At 51.1% G+C, this 12,185-nt stretch overlaps 1 protein-coding gene across 1 annotated transcript; it reads left to right on the forward strand.

Moving 5' to 3' along the window:
* Positions 1-16: 16 nt before the first annotated feature.
* Mrpl21 (mitochondrial ribosomal protein L21) lies at positions 17-8,742 on the forward strand. Its single transcript, XM_036200355.1, has 7 exons — positions 17-155; positions 1,834-1,891; positions 3,136-3,221; positions 4,919-5,082; positions 5,704-5,756; positions 6,674-6,777; positions 8,530-8,742. The coding sequence occupies exons 1-7, from the start codon at positions 56-58 to the stop codon at positions 8,592-8,594; spliced, it is 630 nt and encodes a 209-aa protein (XP_036056248.1). The 5' UTR covers positions 17-55; the 3' UTR covers positions 8,595-8,742.
* Positions 8,743-12,185: the final 3,443 nt, after the last annotated feature.

Below are 12,185 nucleotides of genomic sequence, written 5' to 3' on the forward strand. Positions count from 1 at the left end.
TGAGTCGAAGCACGAGGTTCGCGCAGCTTCCGCTTCCGGTTGGAACTGTGGAAAAATGGCGGCGTCCATAGCGGCCTTGGCGTTGCCTGGCGCTTTCGGGAGGCTGGTGTCTGTATGTAGCCGCTGCATCCTGGCATCCTCCGGACCCGGAGCTGGTGAGACCAGGGAGGCCTGGGGAGGGAGGAAACAGAAGCAGTGCGCCCGCTGTTTGTAGCACGTTGTCTGAGTCCGCCTTGGTACCTGGTGTGTTGGTTGCATGCGTCGTGAATATTGCACGGGATTTGGGAGTCCGAGAACCTGGGATGAGAACGCTGTTCCTTCAGTTCGTTGTTTAATAATAACAAGCACTCTTAAACGTATATGTAGGTCCTATATTACAAAGACGCAAACAGTCTCAGAGAAGTGCCACCCAGGGTCATATAGAGGGAGGGGACTTAGACGCGATTCAGAAGCCTCTATATAGGGTTTCAACTCCTGAACGTGGACATTTGCCCTCGGGCTGCTAGCCACCCTCGGATCTTAGACCATGCATGGGATGAACCATCTTGCAGCACAACTAGTAACTTAGTGATGTGTCTTTAGTTTTGTCGGCCGAACTTTTGGGGTTGAATATGTGTTGTGTGTATGTATGTGTGCAAGTGGGCGCAAATGCCTGTGTGGAGAGCGGATGACAATGTCAGGTGAACACTATTTGTTTTCTACCTTTTCTTTTTCTTTCTTCCTTCCTTCCTTTCTTTTTTCTTTTAAAATTTATTTTTAAAATTTATTTTGATGTCTATTTGTGTATGAGAGGTGTCTTATATGTGCATTGTAGTGAGGTGCTTTTGGAGTCCAAAAGAAGGGACCAGATATTAATCTCATAGATTTGAGGAGAAAAGCCACCAACCCAAATCATCATGGACAAATTAATTAAAGCAAGTTTTTTTGGTTTTTGTTTGTTTGTTTGTTTGTTTTTTAATTCATGTACACACAGCTGCTTCCCTCTAAGGCAGAGTTCAAAAGGTCAGCATTGGACATGGGTGAGATAAGTTCTTATAGTTCAGGAGTAGGGAGTTTCCAAATGGAAGATTTGGCAGGCAAATAGATGGGATTACAGAAGCAGATCATAAGCATAATAAGTTGGTCATATTAACCTTCTGAATGAATTGCAAGTGGTCATAACAAGGTAGTCAGTTATAACAAGGTGGTCTAACAACAGGTGGTCATAATAACCTTTTGAAACAGAAGCACAGTTGCTGTTTCCTGGAACAGGCAGTACAGAACCATTTGTAGTTAAGGTCACAAGTGGGGCAAAACCTGACGCTTGAGAAACAGATTTAATCATAAACATGAATGAACCTAGTTTGTCTTTACTCAGATAAGATGGCTTTCACACCTAAGATAGAGTGAGGCTGAACTGAAGTTACAGGCCGTTGTGAGCTGTCATGTAGGTGCGGGGAATCAAACCTGACCCTCTGCAAGAACAGCCAGTGCTCTTAAGCCCCTCCAGCCCCTCCCCACCTTATTTCTCAAGGTTTCTTACTAAACCTGGAGCTGGCCTTTTGGGTTAGATTAGCTAGTCACCCAGCCCCCAAGATCCCTTTGTCTCTATCCCCAGTGCTGGGGTAACAAATGGGTGGTGCTATGCCTGGTGGATCAGCCTGTTTTAATGCTGCTGATCCGAACTTGGGTTCTCACACTCGTATAGCAGGTACTTTACCCCCAGCCATCACCAGTCCTCACCTGGACTTTTCCAGAGGCAGATTGTGATCCCGTAGGTCAGACCAGACACTTGCAACAGATCTGTGCATTTCCTCAGAGTAACTACCCACCATGTTTCTCTTGTTCTTACAGCCTCGCTCCAGTCTGCTTCTCAAAGGTTCAATTCACAGAGCACTTCATATCCACAAGGGTAATGATACCAATATGTGGGTTTGGTGATTTTTTTTCATTCCTTTGTAAAAATGTTACTTTCAAGTTAAAACTTCTCAAGTTGGGCATTGGTGGCACAAACTTTAATCTGAGCACTCAGGAGACAGAACAGAGGCAGGCAGATCTCTGAGTTCGAGGCCAGCCTGGTCTAGAGAGCAAGTTCTAGGACAGCCAGAGCTACACAGAGAAACCCTATGAAAAACAAACAAAACAAAATACTTCTCTAAATTTGAGGTTGGGTGTGATGGCAGACTTGGTAGTATACGCCTTTAATCCCAGCACTTGGGAGGCAGAAGCAGATGGATCTCTCTGAGTTTGAGGCCAGCCTGGTCTAGATAGCAAGTTCCAGAATAGCCAGAGCTACATAATAGAGACCCTATCTTTAAAACAAAACAAAACACAAACAACAACAAAAAGTCTATATTTTGATGGAGTTGTGGGGGCCTATAGCTCAATGATAGCATGTTTACCTAACATACTTGAGGCCTTGGGTTCCACCTTCAGCACAAATGCATATATATATATATATTTACATACATGCAGTTCCATCCCCAACAGAAGTAATGCATGCATGTGTGCATAAGTTACATATATGCATACCCCCAGAACAGCATCTGGCATACAGGTTTGGCCCAAAACTATATAAGTGAGCCTGCTGTGCGGATAGTCTCAGCAGCAGAAGCCTCTTTGATTCTCAGAAGGACAGATTACAAAACAGAGTGTGAAAACATGAAGAACCCCAAGTGCATCTCACGAGCGGCCTGTTCTTCCGATTCTCCTGTGACAGATTGTTTTCCCAGCTCCCTCTTTCCATGTTCTCCATCTGTCCTACCCAGTCACTGGACCCAATGGCACTCAGAACAGAGACTCTCAGAGAACAGCTCCTCCAGCCCCCAAGGTCACTGCCTGGCCACAGACCATGGATTCATGTTCCTAGAGACTTTGAGAACTGGTATGGTGGGAAAGTGTCCATTCATTACACAGATGTGCTTGTGAATGGCATGGACAGGCAAGGCTTAGGTCTGAAGTCTGCACATTCCCTTGGGGACAGAACAGTTAGAACTCCCATGTTAGTGATTTAGAGCCAGCATTAGTGCTGTGGATCTCATACCCCTCCATAGCAAGCTTGTACACACACCCTTTGACACCACCCAGCTGTTTGTTAGGCACTTGAAGCCACCTCTCCTGTGCGTGTGATGTGAATTTATGAACTGGCATTTGCAGATACGTCCCAAAGACCTCCCTGAGTTCACCACCCTGGCAAGAGGTGGTTCTGCCAGACCCAGCTGAAGAGACCAGACACCATGCAGGTAAGACTTGGCAGGGGCCCGGCAGGGTGGCCCTTGTAGCCCTAGCACTTGGAGACCCAGGCAGGAGGATTACTGAGGGTTTGAGGCCAGCCTAGACTCCATCTCAAAAACCAGAACAAAAAGGGAAATGAATGGGTAGCACCTAGTGTCCATTCTCACGAGCCATGGAGGCAGTCGTTGCCATGGAGCAAGATGACCGGTTTCTGAGTGCTCTGAACCACAGCACGGGTGAGCAACATTTAAGGTGTGCCTTCACTTGGTAAACAGCCCTCCAGCACCTGCCCCAAGGCAGCCGAATGATGGGAGTGGGGAGTGGGTCCACCTCCATCTCCAGATATGCCATGTGTTGGTGCACGCCTGGCATCCCAACCCTCATAATCACAAGTTCGTGTCCAGCCTGGGCTACATGTCAGGAAAAGCAGCACAGCTGTGTCAGCTGTAGAGTCACGTGTGAGTTTCCCAGAGTTAGAAGTTCCCACCGTTGCAGGCAATCTTCTGGCATTTGACATACTGTTTGAGATGCTCTTCAAGATAAATAGAGTCCTGCCTCGGGGTCTGTGGGTTTGGTGGGAGGATTTCCCACAGATATCAGAATCCATGAATGTCATACCCTGATTTTGAACAGCAAAGTGTTTGTGTGCAGCCTGTGCAGGCCTTCCTGTCCTCTGGAGCCCCTTCTGCACTGCGCTCACCCCACTGCACTGTGCTCACCCCACTGCACTGCGCTGTGCTCACCCCACTGCACTGCGCTCACCCCACTGCGCTGTGCTCACCCCCCTGCACTCTGTTCACCCCACTGCACTGTGCTCAACCCACTGCACTGCGCTCACCCCACTGCGCTGTGCTCACCCCCCTGCACTCTGCTCACCCCGCTGCACTCTGCTCACCCCACTGCACTGTTGAGGGTACCACCACTAGGAGAGGTCTGCATATGTTTGGTTGGTGCATGCACCAGTTTTGTTTTTGATTTTTATTGTGGTTTTCTGAATATTTTCCATCTGTCTGTGCCTGGCCAGTTCTGTGGATGTTGAACCCAAGGATACTGAAGGCTCTTCCTCATTGAGCCTTCGCCAAGAATGCCAGGAGCCACTTCTGGTCTCGGTCTGTCTCCAGAGCAGGAATTGTCATGTCCATCCTGTGTGTCCAGCCCTCAGCCTAGGAGTGGGGCTGGGTGCTCACTGGGTACCATTCAGGGCAAAGTTGAGGGCTAGGGGACTATGACTTGAGCCAGCATGTGATGATGGGGGCAGAGAAGGAATGTGGGGGAGGACGGGAGGGCCCTGCCAGTTCAGAGAGATAGAATTCTGGCTCCTTAGGCTGCAGAAGGACTGTCCTTTCACTTCTCAGACTGCTTACACCTCACCCTGGGATGTAGCCCAGGCTAGACTCAAAACTCACTGCAGTCCTCCTGCCTCAACCTCCCAAATAATAGGATTATGGGCGTGTGCCATTCATGCTCAGCTTGTCCACTGTCTCTTAATTGATTTTTTTAAAAAGCAAAGCAAGGTGAGGGTCCTGCCCCAGAACTGCAGAAGTGACACACCCTGCCAGCACTCCTGAGAGCACCAGCCCAACCCTGAACCTGCCTACTGGGTGGGGAAGCAGGGCTGGACAGACTGCAGGGAGCACCCCTCACAAGTAGATGGCCGGCGGCCAGCCACCTGCCCAGTGGATGATTGCCAACTGCTGTCCTGCAGAGGTTGTAAGGAAGGTGAATGAGCTGATCGCCACGGGCCAGTATGGCCGGCTCTTTGCTGTCGTGCACTTTGCCAGCCACCAATGGAAGGTGACCTCCGAGGACCTGATTCTAATTGAAAATGAGTTGGACATCAAGTGTGGGGAGAGGATTCGGCTGGAGAAGGTGAGGTGCAGGTTGTTTTGTGGACTCAGGGACTTGGGCACCAAACGGGCATCACTGACAGGGTGTTCTCAGCTATGCTGGAACACAGGAGTCCAGCCACAGTGGATGGGGAGCCGGATCAGTGTGGGGGCAGAGCAAAAGGAAAACCAGGGCTGGTGGAGGGCAAGGAGACCGAGCTGTGCCTCCGTAAGTCACCGATGTAAAGCCGCCATTAGAGCTCAGAGTGGGATCTCTGGCACCTGCTGCTGCAGGGAGGCTAGGAAGGTCCAGCAGGATGCTGCTGCCGTGCGGGCAGCAGTCATGGCAGCCAGAGCAGCTTAGTCTGATCATTTTATTTTTATTTGCGACAAAGTCTCTTGTATCTCAAGCTAGCCTCAGACTTGCTGTGTAGACAAGACCACTCCTGATCCTCCAGCATCTATCTCTCCAGCAGTTAGCGGGGGTTAGAGAACAGCTTGCAGAGGTCATTTATCTCCCTCCACTGTGGGCCCTGGGCCTCGCTGTATTTTCAGTTTCCTGTCCAGTTTCAGCATGTGGGCATCACCCACTCCCTGCTCCCAGTGGTTTCTGTGTCCTTGGTGAGGAGCCAGGGATTACATGCGATACATTTTATCCTCTCAGGTCCTGCTGGTCGGGGCAGACAACTTCACACTCCTCGGCAAACCACTCCTCGGGTAATGAGCTGCTAAACACGGGGCTTGGTCCAGGGCCCAGGCCGATCCACAATGGGACACTGTGTGGTGGGCCCCGTGGGGATTATCGCACATCACTGTGAGAGCTAGATGCAACATCCTCCTGTACCATTCTGGAGGGTGTTTGCTGCTCCAGGGGACATCCAGTCAGGTGACTGGTCTGTCACTGATCCGTTACAGTGCAGCCTCTCTTTCTTTTATTTTATTTTGGTTTTCAGAGACAGGGTCTCTCTCGTGTCAGCCATGGCTGTCCTGAAACTCACTATGTAGACCAGGCTTGCCTTGAACTCACAGAGATCCTACTGCCTCTGCCTCCTGGGTGTTGGGATCAATGGCGTGCAGCACCATAGCTGGCAGCCAGTGTGGCCTTTTAGATCATCTTAAGGGCTGGTGGCTCGACTCAGGAATAGGGTGCCTACTGTTAAGTTTGAGGCCCTGGGTTTATATCTCAGCACCACAAACAGAAAGAAAAAAGAAAGTTTTCTTTGTTGTCTTTTTGAGGCAGAGTTTAACTGTATAGCCTGGTTAGACTGGAGCTCACAGTGTACACTAGACTGGCCTTGAATTTGTGGCCATCCTCCTGCCTCTGCCTCCCAAGAACTGGGAGGCCATACTCTACATTATGCTTTCTTACTGTTTTCAAAATGTTTACAGTTTATAAAGCAGATGTGGGCACATGTCTGTTGCTTCCTGCACAGGAAGCAGAGGCAGGAGGATCAGGTCAGAGTCGCTCCTTGGATGTAAAGGGAGTTCTAGGTCAGTCTGAGCTGCATGAGACCCCCTTGCAAAGCCAGGACTCCCTTGGGGAGCTTCCCCAAGGTGTGAGTGAAGCTGAAAGCAGCCAAGGAGGTGCATTAGCAGTGCACCTCCAAATTGTTGTTTCTTTTCCTTTTTTCTAGGAAGGATCTCGTGCGAGTTGAAGCCACAGTCATTGAAAAGACAGAATCATGGCCCAAAATCAACATGAAATTTAAGAAAAGGAAAAACTTGAGGAAGAAAAAAAGTAAGTGCAAAACAGTGTGTTGAGGCCCGTGCTCCCAGAACATAGTGATTGTCACCCATGTTCCCTGCCAAGTAGCTGGGCAAGACCAGGGTGATGTCATCCCTAATAGTCATGCCAGTGTTGTGTGGGGTGAGGGCCCCAGAACTACTCACATGGCCCCAGTGTGACACGCAGAGCACATGGCAGCTGTTGACCGAGCCTAGCACCCGACTTGAGACTTGGGGGGACAGCAGTAGTACCTTGAGTTGTCTCAGAAAACCAGAAGCAGCTCCCACAGGAGTGGGATATAGTTCACCCTCCATGGCACAGGTTGGGTTTAGGACGTAATAGGATGGAAAGCTCCTGGCATGTGCGGTACCTGTGACATCACAGATAATTCAAAGGGAGACGTGATTAGACGCTCAGGACCAGGTCGTCTGTGACCTCTGCAGGAAGTGGGGGAGCCAACTGTGCTCCTTTGAAGTCCTTTGGTCACTGGGCAGTCTGCATCCTCCCTTCTCAGTGATGCTGCGTTGGCTGGTTAGGAATGGGCCCCGGCAGTGTTGTCATGGAGATGCCAAGTACAAACATCCTGAGTGGTCAAGGCCGTGGCCAGCTGGCTGAGTTTTAGGGAGTTGAGGAGGCCTGTGACAGGATCAGGTTCATCTGAAGGCTGGAAGCAGAGGATGCTGAAGAAGCCCCAGAGCCAGTGTGAGGAGAGAGGCTGAGGCCAGCTTAGGAGTGTTCAGGGTTGAGACCACAGTGCCTAGTACCAATGGGAGAAGGCTGCAGGCCGGGCCCTCAGCACCAGCTGAGAGCTGCCCCGGGGCTGCTTTGGCGGGAGCTGTGCAGGGGACGGGGCAGAGGCAAAGACAAGCTCTCCCACAGGGAGATTGTTTTCTTTAGTCGGCCCCCTCCCACGGCCCCCAGTAGTAACAGTCCTAGGGAGGAGTGATCCCATGAGGCTGCTGACCTGAGTGAGGGCAGGGTGGAGTCTGAGGGTGACTTCACAGGGCACTGCGTTCCCTTTGGGACGGGGGCAAGGTGGTGGTTGGCTTAGCTGTGGTGGTGGAAGTCATGGGGAGGCAGTGCCAGAGAGCGGGTGTGTGGTGCCGAGGCGGGCAGGAGGGAACACCAGTGCCCTCCAGTCATTCTCTCTTGTCTGGAGTAAGGGGGTTCCTAAGGGGAAGTGCAGGATATCCTCAGTGCAGATGTTGCTGCCCCTCATCCCTGAGGGAACACCTAGTTGTTAGGTCCTAATAGGTGCGACCCACTCTGTTACCTGCTTTGTTCTGATGTGGACATTTGATATTGTCCTCAAAGCAGCCAATTGTCCATGAACAGATAGAGAGCCACGGAACGCCAAGGCAGAGGGGCCCCATAAATGCAATAAAAAGAATTTTTTATCAGCTCCCTCCCTGCATCCCCCGCAAAATAGTAACAGAGGCAGTTGCGACGCAGCCCTAGGCAGTGGGATACAGTCTCATACCCACCCAGTCAGGAGCACCATGGTCTCCCAAAGTGAGTAAGTCCATCCTGCCCTCGGGGCCTTAAGGCCAGTGTGGCTATAGGAGCAGACCCTTGACCGTGGGCTGCTGCGCTTCCAGCATCAGCAGCTGTAGGTGGGGCCCATGACAGGAGTGAGGTGGTCAGTACACATCAATAGGGTGGGGCAAGGGACATGGCCAGGGGCCAGGCAGAATGCACTGCTGGGGACAGCTGGGCACCAGCAAGGACATGAGGCCTGGCGTATGACAAGGTTCTCTCTTTCAGTCATCGTGAACCCACAGACCGTCCTCCGGATTAACACCATTGAGATTGCACCTCGTTTGCTGTGACCACAGGGCAGACAGCTAAGAAGCATAAAATAAACTCAGGTCTGCACTCAGGACGCTGAGGCAGGGGGATCACAAGTTCCACGCCAGCCTGGGCTACACAGCAAGACCCTGTCTGATAATAAACACCAAGTATTTTGTAGGAGACTGAGCCTGTTCGTGTCTGAATAGTGGTGGACATCAGCCACATCTGACAGCCATCACCCTGAGCCATAGCAGCAAGCCTGGAGGAAATGACTGGTCAGACCCCACTCAAACCCTGGCCAGACAGGAGTGGTAGTCTTTCTTAGCATAAGGAGGACTGATACCGGGCAGAGGCGGGCAAGGCCAGGACTGGGTTCCCGGAACAGCTGCTGGGATTGGGCATGTGACTCAGGTGGCAGATCACTTTCCTAACGTGCAGGAAGCGCTGAGTTCCACCCCAGCTCTCAGAGGCTGAGGCAGGAGGATTGCAAATTCAAGGTCATCCTCAGCTGCACAGTAACTCCTGGGCCAGCCTGAGCTACGTGATCCTGTCTCTGAAAGAAGGAAGGTGTTCCCAGGTAGACCGCTGTGACTGGCTCGGTGATGTGTGCTGCGTGCCCGCTGCCATCCTTTGTCTCCATCGCTCCTCAGGCTGAGGTCACAGTGCTTTCTGGAGACAGGGACGGTAGGCGAGGGCGGGTAGAAGGGAGCTCCAGTCCTGGAGTTTGGGGCTCCAGGGCTATGACCTTGTGAGTCAGGCCCACCTTGGGAAGGAGCACCCTGAAGGTCACAGCCAGAAGCCTGGAGTCAGGAGGAGCCACAGGCCATACATAGGAACTGCCAGTCTCCCAGGGCAGCAGCCTATATCCAATCACCGATTTTCCTCATTCTCTCAGCCGCCCTAAGCAGTCACCCTCAGATGTTCAGTGTTTGAGACACGGTGTCATTCTACATAGCCCAGGCTGACCCTGACTTTGAAGCACTCCTCTGTCTCAGCCTTCTCAGTGCTGGGGGGTTGCATGTGTGCCACCACTCCCAGGGTGGGGCATTTGGATTGGGGTGGAAGGCGGTTGTCCTGCAGTCTCTGGCCAGGTTCCAGTTCCCCAGCAGCTCCTTCTGTGTGCGGCAGAGGGCGGCACCCCACTGTCCCAGCTCTGCCTGAAGCCCTGAAAGGGGAGAAGGAACTGCTGGAGAGCAGGCCTCCTATAGGAGTCCCAGACTGGCTACTGACACAGGCCCCGGGTGTGGGGTGCGCTCCTGGCCGCCCCGCCGTGAAGAGAACAACTCTCAGGAATTAGACCTACCTTGTACCTCATTCAAGACAGTTTCTTCACTATCGTGTAAGCCAGAACCAGCTGGCTATGGAACTCATGGAGACTCTCTTGTCTGCCTCTCTTTTCCTGTAGATAAACTGGGATTACAGACATGGCTTATACATGGATCTGAACTCAAGTCTCCCAGGCTTGTACAGCAAGTGCTTTACACTGAGCTGTCCCCAACCCAGCTTCTTTTATTACTATTAATTTATGTATGTCTGCATATGGGGGGGCGGGACAAAGGGGTTCAGATCACCTAGAGCTTGAATTATAGGCAGTTTGTGTGTTTGCCAGATATGAGTGCTGGGAATCAAACTCAGATCCTCTGCAAGAACAATATATACTCTTAACCACTGAGCCGTCTCTCTGGCCCCTGTCTCAAGCCAATGTCCAACAAATTTCTCTTGCCATTCAAAGTTCATGTTGGACCCAGGAAGCTCGCTCTCTCTCCACCCCTCCTGCTAGCCCAGCACCATCTCAGAGCCCCATCAGCCTGTGTCATGGTTCTCAGACTTCCTACTGCTGCGACCCTTTAATACAGTTCCTCATGTGCTGACCCCAACCATAAAATCATTGCTAACTTCATAACTAATTTTGCTACTGTTATGAATCATAATTTAAAATGTGTGACATGTAGGATATCTGATATGCAACTCCTTTGAAAGGGTCATTTGACCCCCAAAGGGGTCATGACCCACAGGGTGAGAACCACTGGTCTCCAATTCTTTGACTTTGACCTTATACATATCTATACTTTTTCTTCTTTGTTTTGGGGTTTTTTTTTTTGGTTTGGTTTGGTTTTTTGTTTTTGTTTTTGTTTTGAGCTTCATGTATACTAGGCCAGCAACTCTACCAACTGAGCTACATCCCTAGCACTGGTGTTTGTTTTTGTTTGGTTGGTTGGTTGGTTTTTGGTTTTAAATTTTATCACTAGTGTGTTTGTCCAAGATTGAACAGAAGTGTCTAAGCTCACATGACAAGGCCCCATCTCACCAGCTTGTATTGTCCATTTTTTAAGACAACCTCTTGCAGACTGGTGGGGTGGCTCAGCAGTAGTGGCGTGCCAGCGAGCCTGCTAACCTGAGTCCAGTCTCCCAGACACTGACTCTGGCAAATTGTTCTCTGACCTCCAAACAAACTTTAATGTGATGTAAAGGTTTTAGCTAGTTATTTATGTGTACCACCTGTGTGAAGGAGATCGGGGAGGCCGCTGGGTCCCTGGACCTGGAGTGACAGGACTGGGGAGTTTTCCTGTGGGTGCTGGAGACCAACCTCTGGTCCTCCACAGAGCAATGAACACTTTCCGAGACAGGATTTCTCTGTGTAGCCCTGGCTGTCCTGCCACTCATTCTGTAGACCAGGCTGGCCTTGAACTCACAGGGATCAGCCTGCCTCCGCCTCTTCTACCACCTGGAGAGCAGTAAACATTCTTAACTGCTAAGCTACCTCTCCACCCCCGCGTAAATATAATTTTAAAAACAAGCCAGTAGTCCTAGTACTTAGAAGGTGGAAGCAAAAAGATCAGAAGTTCAAGGCCAGCTTTGGCTCCATGGGAAATTTGAGGCCTATCGTGGCTACAGGAGACCCTGTTTCCAAAATAGAGCCAGGCATAGTGGTATATGCCTTTAATACCAGTCCTGGCTGGGCAGTGGTGGCACATGCCTTTATCCTAGCACTCAGGAGGCAGAAGAAGATGGGGCTGTGTGTTCCAGGCCAGCCTGGTCTACATAGCAACCTGTCTCAAAAATAATTAAATTGAATAAAAAATTCCCAATTTCATTCTACTGGTGAGCCAGATGTGGGCCCTCTGAATAGTTTGAACACCTCTCAAATGTGGCTGTCTCACAGTGGCTGTCTGTGAGGTCCCAGGTCACCCTCAGGAAGGGTGTGTCAGGCAAGGCTAGTGAACCAGAGTTGTGGGCGAGACTAGCCTGTGTCTGCAGGCACCCACCTGGGCCTGGCTTTCAAAGCCCTCCCTGTGTGGGCTGTACTGTGACAGTAGCAAGGTTCGTGGTGGCTACAGGGCTGACAAGGGGTCTGTCCCAGATGCCACAGGACCTCAACTCTCCCTTTGCATGTGGCTCTGGGGACTGAGCTCACAACAGCAGGTGCTGCGCCTTTTCCTCCAGTGTGTCCACACCCCAGACCTGCAGCAGCTCCCCAAGATAATAGACGTACATTTGGAAGGTGCTGTGCCCTTTGACCCACATCCGGCGCAAGTACCACCTGTCCCTTGATGCCCAATTCCAAATGCAGAGATGGGAGATGGTGCAGAGGCACAGCTAGCTGCCTGAGGCCTAGCAATATGCACCTT

The sequence above is a fragment of the Onychomys torridus genome, chromosome 1 (genome assembly GCF_903995425.1).
Source record: "Onychomys torridus chromosome 1, mOncTor1.1, whole genome shotgun sequence".
Classification (NCBI taxonomy): domain Eukaryota; kingdom Metazoa; phylum Chordata; class Mammalia; order Rodentia; family Cricetidae; genus Onychomys; species Onychomys torridus.

Bases quoted from the DNA above. Each gene is read 5' to 3' on its own strand.
- Mrpl21 (XM_036200355.1), top strand. From the start codon at position 56: ATGGCGGCGTCCATAGCGGCCTTGGCGTTGCCTGGCGCTTTCGGGAGG. The intron at 1,892-3,135 runs GTAATGATACCA...TGGCATTTGCAG, and splicing joins AGCACTTCATATCCACAAGG to ATACGTCCCAAAGACCTCCC. The intron at 5,083-5,703 runs GTGAGGTGCAGG...TTATCCTCTCAG, and splicing joins AGAGGATTCGGCTGGAGAAG to GTCCTGCTGGTCGGGGCAGA.